The 19778-nt window shown below is 46.6% G+C and overlaps 1 protein-coding gene across 3 annotated transcripts in view; it reads right to left on the bottom strand.

Moving 5' to 3' along the window:
• The window catches only part of SNX14 (sorting nexin 14), a 627761-nt gene that overhangs the window by 528029 nt on the left and 79954 nt on the right, over positions 1–19778 (bottom strand). For all 3 annotated transcript variants that reach the window (XM_069235584.1, XM_069235585.1, XM_069235586.1), the window contains exons 2-4: positions 9987–10107; positions 7602–7678; positions 7425–7503 (exon numbers count right to left, since the gene is read on the bottom strand). In XM_069235584.1, the coding sequence (XP_069091685.1) occupies positions 7425–7503; positions 7602–7678; positions 9987–10107 (277 nt within the window). The remainder of the gene's footprint in view (positions 1–7424; positions 7504–7601; positions 7679–9986; positions 10108–19778) is intronic.

The following is a 19778-nucleotide window of genomic DNA, read 5'->3' as shown; positions in this document are numbered from 1 at the left end:
AAGCATTCACGTCTCTGCTCCTGGCTGGTGAGCTAAGGGACAGCAAGGCCTTTTGGGCCACGGTCAACCAGAAGTAATTCAGAAGCAGCAATGATGCAGGGGTGGACACAGTGATTCCTGAAAATGCCTGTGTCCCCCATTTTAGAGGCCTTTATGCTGATGCTGAGGAGGGGGCCTGTTCAGCTCCTGGAATTTCTAAAGCATCAATTAACTCTTTGTCATCATACTCACCTTAGCCTTTGGTTACATGTGAAAAGGAGGTAGATTTTTTTTGCAGATATCACACTATGAGGTTATTTTAGCACTGGATAGGTGTCCAGCTGAGAAAGCTCTTGGCACCAATGGGATCCCTGTTGATCTGTTTAGAGCTCATGTGGAATAATAGGCTCCACTCCTGAAGAATGTCCTTAATGCTACTCTAGCCACTGACCCGCCATTATCAAGGGCACATGCTATTATAGTCCCCATATTCCAGGAAGGCTCTAGGGGTGAACCACATTGTTACCGCCCAATATCATTGATTAATTTCACCATGAAAGTAATGGGGAGTATCCTGTTGGATTGGCTGCAGACCTGGGTGGAGGAACATAATGTGCTGTCGGATCTTCAGTTTGGTTTTAGGCCAGGAGCTTAATTTATACTTGTTAATTAGCAAATATACTGTGGCTAAGAAAGGTAAAATGGACTTGGCCTTCATGGATTTGAGCTCCGCTTTCAACTCTGTAAATAGAGGGAGGTTATGGGGCATTCGGATAGAGATGGGAGTGGAGCAGTATATTGTGAATTATTGAAGACAACTCTATAGCGCGGTCACAGCCAGTATAAGATACGGCCTGGGTAGTGAGACTGCGGTGGCTTTTAGCCTGGATAGGGGAGTGCGGCAGGGATGTGTGATGGCCCCTTTCCTGTTTTAACTTTACACAAACGAGTTGGAAAGACAGTTGGGGGACCTTGGGATGGAATGTCCCTGTATTTTAGGCTGCAGCGTCCCTGCTTTAATCTACACAGATGATATGGATCTGTTAGCTAGGACAGCCAAGGGTGTGAAACGATTATTAGACTGCTTTTGTCAGTTCATGTTGTACCTAGATCTAAAGGTTAATCACTCTAAAACTCATGTGATGGTTTATGTGCCAAGAAAAAGGAGACCCCAATTTTTAGGGTGAATAATGGGAGAGTGTGCATTGTGACATATCTTGCTTATCTGGGGGTTCTGTTTGATAAATCGACTAACATGGAGAACATTGAAGACCAGTAGGGCTGGGGTTTTCTCGAAGGCGGTTGAGGCAGTTTTTAGCTTTGCAAGCAGACTAGGCCAGAATCCAGTAAAGGAACTTATACCCATTATTAGGGCTAAATGTGGGGCTGTAGCTTCTTATTGGGCGGGGGTCTGGGGATCAGTGATCAAGGGGGATTTGAGTCGGTTGAAAATGACTTCCTCAAAAGGTCACTATCAGTCCCCACTAGCACAAGCTCACTTATTTGTCACTCAGAGGTAGACTTGGACTATCTTGGAGGCATTGTTAACATGCAACCTTTATTATTGTGGACCCGTATCTGGAGGAGGGAACAGACCATTTTCAATGAGGTCAACCTCACTAATTGTTTAAAACTGGACTATCCTGAATATCCTTTGAATCAAGCATGTTTACAATACTGTCCGAAACTTGGGATATGAGAAGATATTTGCTTCTCCTGGTAGTATTGTCACTGTCCCAATGGCCACAATGAAAAGTACATTTTTGGCTCACTGCATGGATGCTGGACTTCAGAGGGAGAATTTTGAGCCGCGGGTCCAAGCCTATGCTGAGATTCCAACTTGGTCTGGAACAGCGTCATGTTTGGCATGGGTGGGAATCAGCACCACAGGTTCCTCAATCAATCAATCAATCAATCACATTTATAAAGCGCGCTACTCACCCATAAGGGTCTCAAGGCGCTGGGGGGGAGGGGGTCAGTGCTCGAAGAGCCAGGTCTTGAGCTGCCTTCTGAAGGGGAGGTGTTCGGGTATGGCGCGAAGGTGACTGGGCAGGGAGTTCCAGGTCTTCGCTGCCAGAAAAGAGAAGGATTTTCCTCCGGCGGTGGTTTTGCGGATGCGGGGAACGGCTGCCAAGGCCTGACCGGTGGAGCGCAGAGTGCGCGGAGGAGTGTAGAAGGAGACGCGGGAGTTGATGAGTTTGGGTCCGAGGTTGTAGAGGGCTTTGTGTGCGTGGGTGAGGAGTCTGAAGGTGATCCTCTTGTTGACCGGGAGCCAATGGAGTTTTCTCAGGTGTCCGGAGATGTGGTGGTGGCGAGGTATGTCCAGGATGAGTCGTGCTGCGGCGTTCTGGATCCGTTGAAGTTTCCTCTGCAGCTTGGTGGTGATGCCGGCGTACAGAGTGTTCCCGTAGTCCAGGCGGCTGGTGACGAGGGCGTGGGTGACGGTCTTCCTGGTGTCGATGGGGATCCAGCGGAAGATCTTGCGGAGCATGCGGAGGGTGTTGAAGCACGCTGAGGTCACCGAGTTGACCTGTCTGGTCATCGAGAGGGAGGAGTCCAGGATGAAGCCGAGGTTGCGTGCGTGGTTGGTCGGTTGGGGAGTGCTGCCTAGGGCGGGGGGCCACCAGGAGTCGTCCCATGCGGAGGGGGTAGGGCCGAGGATGAGGACCTCCGTTTTATCTGTGTTCAGTTTCAGTCGGCTGTCTGTCATCCAGGTCGCTACTTCCTTCATGCCGTCGTGCAGTCTGGTCCTTGCTGATGTGGGGTTGTTGGTGAGGGATAAGATGAGCTGGGTGTCGTCGGCGTAGGATATGATGTCGAGTCCGTGTTTGCGTGCGATGTTTGCCAGGGGGGTCATGTAGACGTTGAATAGGGTGGGGCTGAGGGAGGATCCTTGGGGTACGCCGCAGATGATCTCCGTGGCTGCGGATCTGAAGGGGGAGAGGCGGACTCTCTGGGTCCTTCCGGAGAGGAAGGAGATGACCCATTCCAGGGCCTTGCCTCTGATGCCGGCGCTGCAGAGGCGGTCTATCAGGGTGCGGTGGCAGACCGTGTCGAAGGCTGCAGAGAGATCCAGGAGAATGAGGGCCACGGTTTCACCCTTGTCGGTCAGGGCTCGGATGTCGTCCGTGGCTGCGATGAGGGCGGTTTCGGTGCTGTGGTTGGCCCTGAATCCGAACTGAGTGGAGTCGAGGGAGTCGGAGGTTTCCAGGGCGGCGGTGAGTTGAGCGTTGACGATTTTCTCAATCACTTTGGCGGGGAACGGTAGGAGGGAGATAGGCCGGAAGTTTTTGAGTTCGGTGGGGTCTGCTGTAGGTTTCTTTAAGAGGGCGTTGAGTTCTGCGTGTTTCCAGCTTTCAGGGAAGGTAGCAGTGGTGAGGGAGGCGTTGATGACGTCTCGGAGGTGGGGTGCGATGATGTTGTCGGCCTTGTTGTAAATGTGGTGAGGACAGGGGTCGGAGGGTGATCCCGAGTGGATCGAGTTCATGACGCGGGTGGTTTCCTCGGTGGTGGTAGGGTTCCAGGCGAGGATGGTGGAGATGTCGTTTGCGGCTTCCGGGGGTGGGTTCATGTTGGTGGTCGTGAAGCTGTTGTAGATGTCGGCGATCTTACGGTGGAAGAAGGTCGCGAGGGAGTCGCAGAGGTCCTGAGAGGGAGGGATGGGGTTGGTTTCTGCGTCCGGGTTGGAGAGCTCTTTGACGATGCCAAATAGTTCCTTGCTGTTGTGGGCGTTGTTGTCAAGTCTGTTCTGGTAGGCTGTTTTTCGTGCGGTGCGGAGGCGTTGGTGGTGTTGGCGGGTGGTGTCCTTGAGAGCTGTCAGGTTTTCCTCTGTCGGGTTGAGGCGCCATGTCTTCTCGCGGAGGCGGCATTCTTTCTTGGAGTTTTTGAGTTCGGTGGTGAACCAGGAGTTTTTCTTGTGGTTGTTGGTGTTGGTTTGGATCTTCAGAGGGGCCAGGAGGTTGGCGCAGTCGGAGATCCAGTTGGTGAGGTTGTTGGCGGCCTCGTTGGGGTTGCTGGTGCTGGTGGGTTGGTTCAGGGAAAGCGTTGCTGCGAGTTGTTCTGTGGTGATTCGGTTCCAGTGTCTTTTTGGTGGTTGCCGGGTGTGGTGATGCACGGTGGTTTTCTTGAAGCTGAAGTGGACGCAGCTGTGGTCCGACCATGTGAGTTCGGTGGTGTGGCTGAAGGTGATGTGTTTGCTTGAGGAGAAGATGGGGTCGAGCGTGTGTCCGGCGTAGTGGGTGGGGGTGTTGACCAGTTGTTTCAGTCCCAGGTTGGCGAGGTTGTCTAGAACGGCGGTGGTGTTGTTGTCGGTGTGGTTCTCCAGGTGAAAGTTGAGGTCTCCTAGGAGGATGTAGTCGGTGGATGAGAGTGCGTGGGGGTTGACGAAGTCTGCGATGTCTTCGCTGAACTTGGTGCGGGGTCCTGGTGGTCTGTACATGAGGGTGCCTCTTAGGGTTGTCTTGGGGTCGATGTGGATCACGAAGTGGAGGTGTTCGGCGTCGGGAAGTGAGTTGTCGGTGTGGGTCGAGATGCTGATGGAGCTTTTGTGTGCGATGGCGATGCCTCCTCCGGTGCGTTTGAAGCGGTCTCTCCGGATGATTTTGTAGCCGTCGGGGATGGCTATGGCGATGTCGGGTGCCGAGGAGGGGTTCATCCAGGTCTCGGTGAGGAAGGCGATGTCTGGGTTCGTTGAGTTGATGAGGTTCCACAGTTCGATGGCGTGCCTGTGGACGGAGCGGGTGTTGACCAGGATGCATTCGAGGTTGCTTCCGGGGGCGTCGTTCTTGGTGGTGGCGGTGTGGGTCCGTAGGCAGGTGAAGCGGCAGTTGCTGCAGGTGAAGGGTCCGTGGGTTCGTTTGGGGGTGGCGCGGTAGCAGCCCGGCGCGCGGCCGGGGTTGAGGTTGGCGAGGGTGGCGGAGTCATAGGTCAGGCGGGGGGCGCGGGGGCCAGGGGTTCGGGCGCTGGGCGCGGTCGAGGCGCGGACGGGCGCAGACGGGCTTGCCTTAGGTGCGCCTTCAGCGCGCCAGCGGCGCGCCCGCTGTGCGCGTCCGCTGCGCGGCCTCGCAGCGGCCGCCATTTAAGGGGTAGGTGGGGAGGCGGGGTCAGCTGGGAGGCGGGAGGTGGGCGGGCATGGGAGCTGGAAGCGGGAAAAAAGAGCGGCAAAAAAGAGCTGCAAAAAACTGCGGGAAAAGCGCGGTAGGAGCGGCGGGAAAAAGCGGCAAGACGGCGAAAAGGGAACAAGAGCCTACTAAAATCTACTAAAAGGAGGGGCTGAGAGGGGAGGACGGCGCACGGCACTCGGGGGCACACGCACGGGATACAAGGAGAGAAAAGGGAATTTCAGTCACTCGGGGGCACACGCACGGGATACAAGGAGAGAAAAGGGATTTTCAGTCAGCACCAGCATAAGCACAAGCACTCGGGGTACACGGGCAAGAAGGGGGGGGCACACTCACAGGAGAGGAAGGCAGTCAGGGACTGGAGGCGCTGCGTGAGCAGGGGAGCGACCTACCCGAGGGTCAGTGGTCGCTACCTCTGCCTCGCAGCGGCCGCCATTTAAGGGGTAGGTGGGGAGGCGGGGTCAGCTGGGAGGCGGGAGGTGGGCGGGCAGGGGAGCTGGAAGCGGGAAAAAAGAGCGGCAAAAAAGAGCGGCAAAAAACGGCGGGAAAAGCGCGGTAGGAGCGGCGGGAAAAAGCGGCAAGACGGCGAAAAGGGAACAAGAGCCTACTAAAATCTACTAAAAGGAGGGGCTGAGAGGGGAGGACGGCGCGCTGTTAGTCAGGTTGAGGCTCAGTACAGTTCACTGTCTGGTAGCCTTTCCAACCCAGGGCTCTTATTGTAAGAATTTGTCTGCTTGCCCATGCGCTGGCCGTTCCGCAAGGAGCACTTTACATTTCATATTTTTCTGTAAATTGTTTGTGGCCTTGAGGAAGTGTTATCTTTTACCGTTTTTAAAACAGATTAATATCCATTGTACTAGTGCAGCTTTTAACTATCTGCGGCCATTGCCAAACACGAGGACATTGTACAGTGCAGATGTTTATATACAAGGGCCATTAGGCTAAGATTTGGTGAACGATGTTTATGTAATTTGTTTTATGATGGAGATTTGTTTTTAGAATTGTAAATATTTTATTGTGAAGTATGTTGTCTTTTATGATCATGTGTGTATTATGTTCAAATAAAGATTTAATTGAATTGGTCTCATACAGCAGAAAGAAAACAAGGACCAAATACACAAAAGGTGTAGAGTTTGAATCTAAAACAAACAAGAATATTTAAGGTACTGATGTTCTGTTAGGAGTACTGAAGGTGCACAGACTTGGAGATAAGGTTTCATACTGTCACCGCGTGCACACAAACACTATACCCAATTGGGGGACAGTTGCACAAGAGGAGAAGACATGCTGTATTCATTTAATATTGAAAGGATGAATTAAAAAAAGAATGGAGAACATTATCAATTGTGCTATAGATTAGGATCCCGGCAGACGTGCTCCTTACAGCCACTGGGAACAGTTTAACACTTCGAGGTATTTCAAAAGCTGCAAGGCTTTATTAGATAGTATTGATATCAACATTTTCTTCACTCAATACACAAATACAAGTCGCATGAGAATTATGCAAGCATAAATATGGCAATGTGGAATTAATTCTAGGAATATCTAATAGGAGTCATGATGTAACATACATATTCTATTTAGCTAGTAAAACACAGAGCATAGTTTATCATCTCCAGGTTTCTCACTTCTTATAGCTATCAAAACTTCCTCAATTCCTTCCCCCCACCCTCTCCCTACAATCCTGGAATTACTTTGTCCTGGGAATCCCCCTGCTAGGTCACCCTCAGTGACATCTCCTTCTATGCCCACTGTTCCCAATCCTCTCTGAAACACTTTAAGGACTGATTTTAATGCTGTGCTTAGGAGGCCTGAAGAAATACATCTTTTATTGAAAAAGATTAGACAAGCATCAACAGCAAACAAAGACATTTCACTTCCATGCAGTGCTACTTAATACAACATTTAATCGCGAATGCATGCCTTTTACCCTGATCAAATAAATTCTTCAAAAAATACACAAGATTCTCAAATTGAGAAATGGAGTGACCGTGTTTTTGTTTTCTCAAAGTAAACGACTAAGAGGAAAAGAAACATGTGCAGGTGGCCAGCATTCTTCTCTCACTCTAGTTCTTCGAACTCGCAGCCACGGACATTTCTTCATTTCCCTTAAAATCAAAGCTTCAATGTTCATCAGAGAAGTTGAGGTTTGGGGTTGTTGGTTGGCGTTACAAGCCATCAGAAGGGTTTCCACTCCTATCTGAAACCTTACCCTCTGCCCCCCCTGCCCCCCAAAAGGGTGTTCACTCAGAGGTCAAGACTTTTTAGCTTTCTTAGATATAAAACATATAGCGATGTGCATGCTACTAAATAATATGAAAGTACCTCTGCAAGAGATGCGTCCACCTTTGAAGGCACTTTCAAATCCAGCCAAGGCTGGTAGTTTTCCAGCAGCAAGGTAGGCCTACAGAGTGCAAGATAACAGAATTATATGAAATAACAACGCTGATACTAAGCAGAGTGCAAGAGTACTTCTTTAAAAAGAAAACGAATTCTACTTGCCTGTGCCTTTTGCATTTGTTTTTTCCACACACTGCGCAGCTGTGACCTTGAGGAAATAACTCTTGTATTTCGAACTGCTGAAAAAGTGAAAATGTACAGCTTTGATAGAGGCAGAGAGGTACAACTTTAACAGACGCAAAGAACAAAGTAAGCAAAAAATTACATAAACGCTGGAGTCTGTCACTTTCTCTAGCTCCACGAGGTTAAAAGCAGCAGACAGCCTGCGAGAGAGGGCTGGGGGCAGAACAAAATCATCCCTGGAGAAGAGAGAGAAGAAGAGAAACAGCGAGTGGATGGAAAAGCTGGTTTTGGTTCCCAGTCCGGCTATGTCTCTGTTGCCAACACAGATGGGGGGGGGCGTGACAGGTGGGAATCAAATGTGGAAAGTTGTGAAATGGTCCCCCTCAGTGGGAACACTCAAAAAAGCGATGTCGGTAGATTTCATCACAAATGTGGAAAGACGTGAAATGGTATCACTTAGGGGGAACACACAAAAAAAGCGCTCTAAGCGCGGTCGCTTGATAAGCCTCGAGAGTGGTGGGAGCAGTGGGTGGGTCCGATGGAGGACGAGGACTGGAGGTACGCTTTGATGGCCCTGAGAATGCTGACCATGACCTCCCGTCTCTGTGTGGTGCAGACCTACTTTCTCCACACAGCATACCTCTCTCTCGACAGGCTACATGGGGCGGGCCTTCGGCCTCAGGCGGACTGTCCCCGGTGTGCAGGCCCTAATGCGGACTTTTTTCACATGGTATGGACATACCCCCACATTATAACCTATTGGCTAGCAGTGGTGACAGAAATTTCTAGAGTCCTACAGGTGGAGATCGAGCCTGCCCCGTTACCACTCTTACTGGGGGTTCTTGAGGGGGTGGGATCCAGCAGAGCAGATCGAGCCTTTGAGGGGATGGCTTGTTTGGTGGCCAAGAGGGACATTGCATCGAATTGGAAGACAGAGACAGCTCCAGTGCAGGCGAAGTGGCACCGAGGGGTTGACTGGTGCGCCCAACAGGAGAAACAGGTCTATGAAGCGAGGGGCTGCCCCGCTAAGCACGGAACGGTGTGGAGAAATGGATGGGGTCCTGGGGGGAGGGAGCCACAAGTGGGTCTTCGACGTAGGAGGTCGAGTACCTCGCCCTTGAATACCACAGTGGTTATGGACCATATGATTCTGTTACACATTTTACACCTGTGCAGTGCTCAGGGTGGCCGATTTAATCTAAGATGGGCCTCAGCACCAAAATGTCTAACTGAATCAAAATAGCAACAAAACAGCCAAACGTAGGTGGTACTTTGTTTTCCCAGAGCTTCAGGGGAAGAAAGTTTGCTCTTCAAACCTCTATAATTTGTTTACTGTGAATATTATAAGAATAGGCCCGGGCGAAATTTCACTTATGCTGGCATAATCTCATGTAGTTTCCTGCATTTTGCACTGTGGCTGGACTTTGTTTGGGTAAAAATCCTATTGCGGTAGTACAGGAAAAATGTGAACGAACTGAACGCGAGCGGCTATTATTCACATCACATGCAATTTTGTGCTTTCTTTTTTGTTGGTGCAAACTGCGTCCTTGTGCCAAGACTGGACATGAGACTACACTTTACACTAAATAAAAAATTAGCAAAAGATGGCATTATGTGTAATATCACATAGTTTTGCCGTTTTTTGGGGGGCATTTCTCATAATTTTTGCAAAGGAAACTATGCAAATCTTATCCAGGCCTAGAAAAGACTAGATGGCCTTTCTGGCCAACCTGTTAATGGCTTAAGTCACATTGGGCCCATATGCTCTTGCTGGCTCTGCTAAAGTTTCCTAATTTCAAGTGTGTTCATTGCAACAGAGCTATCAATATGTCTGGACCCGAGCCATGGACTGGTCTGCTGAGTGGACGCTGACACACTGAATATAACAGTCAATTTAGTGGAACCATGAAGGCATGCTTCTTTTATAAGTCTTTTCTGTTGTTCTATCTTACTCTTTTTTAGGTCTTATACAAGAAGCATCTAGCTCCTTCTCTTAGTCAGGCGTGCCATGATGCCCAGGGGTGAGAGGCACTTCACAAGTGAGTAAATTAATAAATGAATAAGATGACATGACCAGTCTTACCTTGCACTTCACCAGCATACTGAACATTTTGCAATTTAAAATACCGTACAGATTGGAAGAGCTCAAAGTAAATTATGTCTTTCTCAATCATACAAGATTACATTATAGCGAAATATTTGTAACTAACCATTTGAAATGTATACCTGTTTTCCAAACACCATGACAGTATGCTGGAAACCCCATATTTCTGTTTACAGAAAAAGGCTGGATACAAAGACATCTTAAGGTTAAATATAGGCAGACCAATGGCAAGGCAATAAGGCTAAATCAGGACTATTTACCTTGGGCTTATATTGAAGAGTGAATAGGATATTTGGTAAAAGGGTATCCGGGCCAAGAGTACAGTAAAAGGTAACAACACCAGCCACAAATGACCAGAAGATCATCAAAATGTGCAGGTACCTATTACGGGAGAAAGAAAACACAAAATATATGAAGGTAGACACATCACAAATTAAAGCACATCATATCACTAGCAACTGAAGGATTGAAAAAACGCAAGAAGTTTATTAAGGGGACAATACTTGTTATTTTGGTAAAGTGTCATCCTGATCTAGGAGTAGGTGATAAGTTTGGTATTTCATCATGGCTAAGTATATTTAAAAAAACTACTAGAAAAGCAAATCCGCTAATTCAGGCTAATTTCAAGTGAACACAACTCTTCATTTATTGGGGAACTTGAGTGTGTAGTTGCATGGATGGTAAAGGTTATTTTGATACACTGTTTGGTAGATGATTAGTGCATGAATAGACAAACCAGTAAGTGACTGGGTGCAGCGAAAAGTATAAGGTGAGTGATTAGATGGATAAATGGTTGAATCAGTGAGCGTAGTAGTGGGAGTGGTGGGGAGGAAATATGAGTGCATGAATTTCTTCGGTCCATGGATGTAGGTAGACAAGTTACACTAGAGTATTACGGGCTGATGTCAACAGCAGTGATAAAATTCTATCAATAATAAGAAATACCACAATTATTCCAGGGCAAACCTTACATAGGACGAAGAATAGTCGTTCCAAGAGTGCCACCAAATGTCAAGCATTGTTACTATTATGCTTTTTTATTTGTCCCATCACTCAATACTCTTTAGTGCACATTGGAGTTTCAGCATCACTCATTAATCCTAATCCTAATTGCATATTTCCCCCTCCCACACAGTAATGGTGCCACATTCTATTTGTAAACATGCAAAACAAGCTTTCACAAGGTCAATAGGTCTCAATTTTCCAAACAGCACTTTTAGGTGCACTTAAAAATAGTTCCTAAGGTCATCAGAACAGGCCCCTTCAGTCAGACACAAATACATGCTGCGCTAACTTTCACCATTATAAGCTATCCCCTCAATCTCAAAATACCAGAGAATGCTGAACAGACACGTTCACATCTATATGGAGTATGGCAGATTCTTGTGGTGTGCATCTATACCATGACCATTTTTACCTCTCTAAAGCTGAGAGGTATGTGCACTGGAATATCCCCTTTTAAACTTTTAAATTTCCCAAGGTGAAAATCACAAACCCAACAACAGTTGGAAAAGTATGAACTGTGGTTGTAAAGGGCATGAAAGTTCAACGACCACCAGGTGTACAGACCTTGTACAAACGGATATTTAACCTGAGTAGGGTTGTAAGATGACTTCAGCTCAAGGGACATTCTTTTTTCCAGCCCAGTGCTTTCAGTGGACATTGTGGAAGTTGTTGTCCTATTCAATTCAACCAGTTATGTTACAACACCTAATATTGATTCATAATTGAGCCAGCAGAGTGGCTCAGTGAGGTGCATGTTCGCCTTAGAAATACACTATGATCTGCAGATCATGAGTTTTAATCCCTCGCTGGGTTAGTCTTGCTTCCTTTCAAGGTCGGCAAATTGAGGCCCAAAAACTAGATATCAGTAATGCATATTATTTACTTTAAACAACAGACGTTCAGCATGAAGCACCACAGGGTATTGTGATTGTTAATGAAGGGCAAGCTAGACAATTGAAGTAGTAGGAGTAGTCATTTTAAAACCTTGAACATGAATGAAATTGGAAAATATGCTCCAAACTGTAGAATATATAGTTGTCATAAGAGGTTGAATGAGTGGGTTCTGGAGCTCTATCTTGCCATTAGATGATCGCTGTGACGCTAGACAAAAGGATTTTGGTGCAAAAAGCCCCTTAAAGCAGACTGAATGACAACTACTAACAAGGTTACAAACAACAAACTAGGGCACAGAAAATGCACCTTCTGCGTCTCCCAGATCAGGGAAGGACATGGATGTAACAGAAGCCCCTGTGGCAAAGCAGGGACCCCAACTCTTCAAGAGCCCCCTGCCCGGCAGGGAGCTCCATCATATTTTGTGACCCTGCTAGAGGAGGATGCCTCCCCTGGAGAGATCTTCCCACAATTTCCAGAACAACTACTCAACATCTTGTTCAATTGCCATCTCACGGTACTTTCCTCAATCCCCTGAGGTAAGACTTACAATGAATGGCTGAATTTGTTGAAGGAAGGAGGATTACAGTCCGGTAATATGACACAGAATGCCCTAAGCGTTTTAGGTTTTGTAAATGTGTTACAGTGATATTATCTGTGTTGTTTTTTTTACCCTTGGTGGGCAGTCATACGCTTCAAGTGTGAGTCATGAGCCAGGCTCATTGTGAATTTTGTGATGTCATCAGGAGAAATAAATATGGCAAATGGTCAATAATGCAGAGATGTCACAACTGTGAGTCTAGCTTTTCAGTGGCGACCAATAACCAGATCATTGAAACCTCACTTCCAAGGGAAAAAGGTGAAGACTGTTGTATAATCTACAACACAACACTCACATAAGAGAGGTAACCCATTGCGCACTAAAATTAAACATGTCACTAGATCGAACAGTAGAGCAGTAGATAGGCTGGTATTGCGGTGATGTGCTGTATTCATAAGTAGTAAACAGTGTACCCTGGACATTGCAAAGGAGCGATGGACACAGTGCGTCTAGGCCGTGTATGAGCGAAGGTATGATCTTCAAAGAGGAGTACTCCAAAGCAGTCATTCCAGCAGCCATTGGGCAAAGGTGCTCATTCCTCCTCATCTATGACACCGATTTCGACTCTCATCCAGGAATACGACTACTGCAACAGAGCTGTACCAGCACCTAGTAATGCTGCAGGCACAGAAGGAGGAGCAGCAAGTGAGTGGGCCCGAGAACAAGAAAGCCACAGTACCTAGGCATGTGCCCAAATCAGGAAGCTGCAGCAGATGACACACGAGGAACAGTCTGATCTGAAAGGAGATAAGGAGGTGAACCTTGCCGTAGGGCACCTCCATTGTGCTGTAAGAGAAGCTGTGGCATGAATGGAACCTCCAGAAAGTGCTGACTGGCATCCTGGAGCGAGTGAAGGACCTGTAGCTGTGGCTGAGAATCAAGAATGCAGATGTGCATTTCTTCCTGGGTCGGCTGATAGATGCAGAGGGCCTGGTCTGCGAGGTTATCTAACTGCAGAAGTCAAGTAGGTGATACTGTAGGCAGGGAGAGGAGTGGGAGGCCACCGGTGCTGGTTCTTGCAGCTGGAGGTCCAACACCAACAAACTCAACTGTTTTAACAACCTGGGGGCTCTTGAGTGTGAAAAGGTGCTCAAACAGCTGGAGGAGGAACTTCAGCAGAATGCCACATGCGGAGAAGTGCTGCAGAGCAGCAGCTCCTGCTGAAGAAACAGGAATAGCATAAGCAGCAATGTGAGCGGCAACACTGTAGGAGGCTAGAGCCCCGCTCAAAAGGCCTGCCTCTGCATCCACTAAAGGTCCCTCCAACAAGCCCAGAAGGTTACTGCTACCAATCTTCAAGTTGTATTGCTTGGTATGAGTGGGTCTTTGTAGCTAGAGTGTACAGTCCGTGATGTCACTCTAATGATGGTTAAAGCAAACAAATGAACTGCTGCTCCCTGACCAAGAAAACCAACACAAGAGAAAAGAGACTTCCTGTACATGTCCCGGCAGAAAAGAGAATAAGCTTCTCCTCGCCTCACACTGCAGAAATGCCAGTTCAGCAACAGGACTACATCAGTCCCAGAACAGCTTTCTCTGCCCTCTACATCTGCATTGCAAAGTACCACACAATGTTACTAGAGAAGGAGGCAACAGACCAGTATGGAGCGTCGACTCCTATGACGTATGTGTGAGATCTTCTGGAGCAAATGACAAGAGAGATTTGTGTAACTGGCAAGGCACATGCATCTTGCCAGTTATGAAGCATGTCACTGGAGTCCTACTGCGTTGTAGGTCTAGTGCAGGTTTTAACAGTGGCTCAGAGTTACTGTGGCTAATACCGGTGCGCACAAGCAGAGCAGTGCATTTGTTATGAACCAGACAGTAACTGGAATTAGAACATTGGAAGTTGGCAGCTCCATTGAAAACAATGGAGTGCTGCGGGCTTTTACTGGCCGGTAAAGGCCCGCAGCGCCAACATTCCAATGGGCTTTGTTCACAGTAGCAGCTGTGAACAAAGCCTCACGGAGCCCGAGGGGATTCTAATCCCCTCGGGCTCCATGAACTATTTGTTTTTTTTAAGAGAACATTCTGCCCTGAGTAGCAGAATGTTCTAATAGCCTTAGAACCCGCCATAGCGGGCTCTACCGGCTATTAAAGGCCCTTTCCCTTGTTAAATGCCCTCGCCTTCGGCTCGGGCATTTAACTCAGGGAGCGGGCCTTTAATAGCCGGTAGAGCCCGCTACGGCGGGTTCTAAGGCTGTATTAGTTTTCCATATAATCTTCTACAATATTCCGTTGGTTCATTCAAAATAGGATGCACATCGACCCAAAGCATTAAGGGAACTACCCTAAAGAAGTCAGTGAAAATGCCCCTTTCTGAATGCTGTTTGTAGCATGGAGGGTTAGGTGTTACTGTTATGTGTATGGAGTGTGCAATGCTGATAAAGCATCTTGCCAACAACTAAACCTGCCTGTAGCAAGCCCTAAAAAGGCACATTCGTTAACACTACAATAATCATTTTTTATCTGTAAAAACAGTTTTTTGCTGATGACACAGCATCCCAACCCCATCCTTCCTCAACACGTACTTCTTAATCTGCTCCTTCCTCATTATGTGAGCTGCACAAGTGTGCAGTACCCCAGGTTGTTACCAGATGTCCCACTGAAGTAAGCAAAGATGATTCAATATCCCAGTTCATTACCTTTTTTGTAAGTAAGATTTATTTATTTTCCAAACAATACAAACACAACCCACAGGGTTCAGGAAAGTAGTGCCATATGGATACAGTTGCATTATAGTGTGATAACACGTTTTGTGGTTGTCATGAGTAGTAGTACAGAGGCAATGCTATAATACATTTGCATGACCTGAACCCTGTAACTGCAAACAAAAGTCCACCCTTCCCATCCCCTCCGAGCTGAGTTCCCGCCCACATCCCCAAGCTCAAAAGTAAGGGTCAGTTCCTCCCCCCCCCCCATCAATAAGCTGCAGATATATTTAGCACACATCCTTCTCCTGCTCCCATTTCCTTAAGTGGGAAGATATGGTTGTGGGGTTCGTTATGTGTCAGCATGCAGTGGTGTACTAGACGGGGTATCCTGTTCAGGGTCAACTAGACAGACCACCAGGTGTTCCCAGGCTCGGACCCCATATATTTAAACCCAGTCTCTTCTCACCTCTATGAGTAGGACTGCTCTCTACTATCCCGCCCACCAAGTGAGTTCTTCTTTCCATTTGGTCAGGCTAGGATCAATTCATTGTGATCTCTATTTTCGCCTATGTCAGAGCTAAGTCTATAAACCTGGTGGTCGTTTTATGTTTAGAAGGCCTCGGGTATCCCCCCAAACAGACAGGCCACGGGGGTGTATAGGATCGACTTCTGTGTCATGTCGCTGCTGCAAGTCACCACCTCCCTCTGGTAATCCACTAGGGTGGGGCTGGCCCATACCATGTGGTACATCTCTGCTCCTATTTGGCAGCAACGTGGGAAGGCTGCCCCAGGGGTCCCAAAGAGCCTGATAACTGTCCCTGGGGTTAGGTGGGGCCTGTGTAGGTAGTAAAAGCTTATCAATTTGAATCTACCATTGCGGGACACAGTATGTGTGTGTTCATAAGGATTTTGGCCCAGTTCAGCTCTGTGATCGGGTATGGTATGTCCCTTTCCCATTGTTCCCGCAGTTACACTAATGGTGCGGTGATGTTGTGGCCTATGGCTTGGGAGAAACATATAACAGTTCATTCCTAAGGTCTCTCTGAAGTCAGCTGAAAGGGTGCAGTACCTTAGGTCATTGCTACAAGTAGGTCAGCCCCCATTCAGGAGGCCAAGACGCAGGCAGGTCCTACTGGGCTACAACCACCTGGGTTGAGTCCTTTTGCTTTTCCTGTCCATGGACTGGTCTTAATATGGCTCTGCGAACTAGGTCAAGCAAACCCTTTCTGCACTTGACCCTAAGTGGTAGCAAGTCGAGCAGTCACAGGCCTCTTAGGGAGGTTAGTGTAAGAATACTTAGTTTCAAGAATCAAAACCACTGCCCAGCAGTTCAGTAAGAGCATGGTCCAGCCCAGTACTTCAATCGTAGAAAGGACAAGTACTTTATAATATAGAAAACATAGAATTCCAATACATGCTCAATAATGCACAGATACCAGATTCATAGAAGTGAGTCTTTGTGCCTTAAAGGGTGCACAAAGTGTGTTTGAAGTCAGCAAAATGATAAAGTACTTTAATCAGTTACCAGATTCTCTGGGGAGGGAGAAGCCTAAGCCATCCATGCACTTTATTGTGCCTCCCATGTTGTAATGTTTAAACGGTGGGCAGATCTGCACTGATATACTAGTTTAGCACGGAACATAACTTGCATATTCTATATTCTGTGCACAGTGCTTTTATTAAAACAGATGTCATTCAAAAAGGTCCAGAGTGAACGGTAGGAGGACCATCCAGCAGCGCCTGGGGCATATGCACGAAGGTAGTTGTAATGATGGTAGTACAGATGCTACTTTCAGGGTCTCTGACTGTGCTCCATGTCAGTTACCTAGGTATACAATCTTATCCCTTTTACAGCATTTACATGCTCTGAAATAATTCATGTATGCACTATGAGAACCTTTTTCTGCAAAAACACTGGCCCAGTCAAAGCTGTGTTATGGGAACTGTGAAATGTGAAAAAATGGCATAACCGTAGACAATAGTAGAAAGCATCACACAGCTATAAGTGGTTAAAGAACAGTGCAGGTTAAAAACCTGTGGTCTTGTAATCAGGCATAGAGAATAGTTTAAGCATTGTTAGACCTGCAATAAAGGATGTATAGTGAACTAGATGAAAGTTTAGGGTCACAGGTGGAATGATGTTTTTCCCATAACTAATGCATAACTATGTAGTGATTCAATGTTTGATGTTTTGTAATAAAGTATTGTCTGACTCTGTATAAAGGAAGCAGCCTGTGAAGCAGCAGATCGAGACCGGCTGTTTACGTGTGTGGACTAGCGACTCTCCCTGTTGCAACAGTAAAGAGCTGTTTTTACATTCCCAAGAGGAATCTTTTTCTTTCTTTTTAAGTTACCCTGCAACAGTTGGCGAGCCAGCCAGGACGCCCTCTTGCCTTCACCTTACTGCTAACACCGGAATACCACCTACCCTTGCTGCAGAGATCACTGCGCATCTTTGATGAAGTGAGCAGACACCATGTTTTCTAAATTTCCAACTATTTAATGGGGACGGGTAGCATTCAGGGATTGCTGTCTTTTAAAAGGTGAGGACAATGCAGACTACTTCCATGTTTTTGTATATATTGTATGACATCTCTTTTGACAATGGTAAACACAGACGTAGATATAGAAGACATAAAGATATAAGAGGTTTAAAGATTTAAGAGACATAAGGGTATGTCATGTAAGATTGTGTACTTGTGTTGCACAATATCAGGAATGGTGCTGCATAACCAGTTAACTTGTTATCCCCAATATAAGGTTGGAAGTGGTGAATGTGGGTTATTAGTAGTTGGGGGTGCCAATATGTGTTTCAGTGTTGGACACAGAGGAACAGCTGAAAGGCTAAAGTTTACCTCTAAGTACGATCAGATCAATCAAATTACGATCCTAGACCTAATGTCCAGAAGTCATTCCATGGTCTGAGAGATGCATGGTTTGAAAGGTTGTCCTCTCTAAACGCGGTGGAAAGTGACCATGGGTTGTCAGCTGTATTTACCATTTAGAGTTAGAAAGATGGAGATTCAAATTTAGAAGTAATTGGAGTGTTTTTAAAATGTTGATGGTTAATGGGTGAGTGCTTGTGAATGGAAATGTGGCCACAGAGTGATGTTGATGTGTAATGTTGTTGCATAATGTTGCATAATGTTACTGTAATGTAGAATGTTTAATATATGATTGACAAGATACACTTGTTGAATTCTCTTGTTTATAAGGTTTAGTATAAAGTTTTAAAGCAGGAGTAATATTTGACCAGACAGATAAAAGCTAAATTGTAGAAATGTTGGCAATACGAGAAATTATTGATACTCTTAGTACTCTATCTGCTCCCCCACCCCCATATGATCTTATGAGTACATCTCAATGGGACCATTTATCCAGTGATGAAGCTACAGTAAGTTACAATAGGATTTGAGAATCCTGAAATGAGACCCCTTCACTATCCCCAAAAGTAATTCCTAATGTCGACTCACAGATGTCCAAAGTACACAAACACTCCCAGACAGCTAGTCAGGGTGGGTTCCTCCCAGTTTTCAGGACAACTAGAAGGGCAGTTTACACTGCATTTAGATTCAACCTCTTCACAGGATAGAGGTGAAGAGCAAGGTCCAGGAGATAGTGATGATCAGTCCCATGTTTCATCAGCAACATCAAATTTGTTGCAGAGAAGTGACACAACAGAAAAGGTAGCTAGGGAGAGAATGTCTACTCCACGGCAAAGAGATGCAGATGATTTTAGATGGAGTGTATATGTGGACTGGGCTTATAGTACGATGTGATGGCAGTATCCCAAGAAAGAGATAGGACTGCAGAAAATCTACCACATTGGCAGAAAAAGGGGGACATAATAGTTTCACCAGAAAGTGTTCAAGAATGGTTGTCACGAAGTGAGTGTGGGAGAGATGCAAGAGAAGGAAGGAGAAAAGGATATTGTGACAACCTTTCAGGACAGATTCAGAGAAGTTTTGGGATGACAGCAAATAGATTAGAGTCCATACATAGGTGTGTAGATAACATGAGTGAAATACTTCAGCCCCACAAGGCAAGGCACCCCACTCATGATATTAGCACTCAAGAAAGGCCCCTTATCGAGTTTGATCACACAAGGGGTGCAATCAGATTGCCTAATCATACTAACAGTAGAGAAAGACAGCAATATATGTTTTCTAGAGTTCGGAAACCTCAAGCGACAGAGCTTGAGCGGTTGCGATTTCAGGGAACATGTGGCCAGCCAGACCCTAGGATGGGATCTTGTGAGGCTATGAAAGGATTGATACTGCATGATAGACCAGTGCAGCAAATGAGTATACAATCAGTTCTGCACATCACAGATTTCACCCACAAGTGAGAGTTGCTGAGAGAGGAAATAGTTGGTACAGTGTTGTATCTTATGTGGATAACTTGGACCAATGGACTGAAAGGCTAGCTCTACAGATGAGTCCATGGCCACAAGAAGGGTCCTTTGATCCACGTGATGTAACGAGTGCTGAGGTTTGCATTCTTTATGGTGAGGGAGAGTCAGACTAGAATTATCCCTATATGCAGAAATGCCAGGCAGCACAATCCCTAAAATTCTGCCATTCACGTATATCAGATCCCCCTGATACGCAAGGGTCCTGGGACACCCCCATTATGTTCCTTGGCCAAAAATGCACAAGGAGAATCTCAAGAAATTGTTACCACAGCTTACAGGGGGAGCAGGGAAATCAATTAGAGCTTTTGAAAAGCAAACTGCAGGCATCATCATGGCAGTAGGAGACATAAAGAGTCTGCTTAGCTCTCTGAGGCAATGTTTTTCAAAAAGCTGGAGTAAGAAATGTTACCCTCACTGAAACTAGGTATGATGGGTCCCCCTTTTTACTTGGTTAGGATAGCAGTTTGAGATCAGCTGAGAAAAATGT

Source organism: Pleurodeles waltl, chromosome 5, assembly GCF_031143425.1.
Source record: "Pleurodeles waltl isolate 20211129_DDA chromosome 5, aPleWal1.hap1.20221129, whole genome shotgun sequence".
NCBI lineage: Eukaryota > Metazoa > Chordata > Amphibia > Caudata > Salamandridae > Pleurodeles > Pleurodeles waltl.
This window is presented reverse-complemented; position numbering and strand designations above follow the sequence as displayed.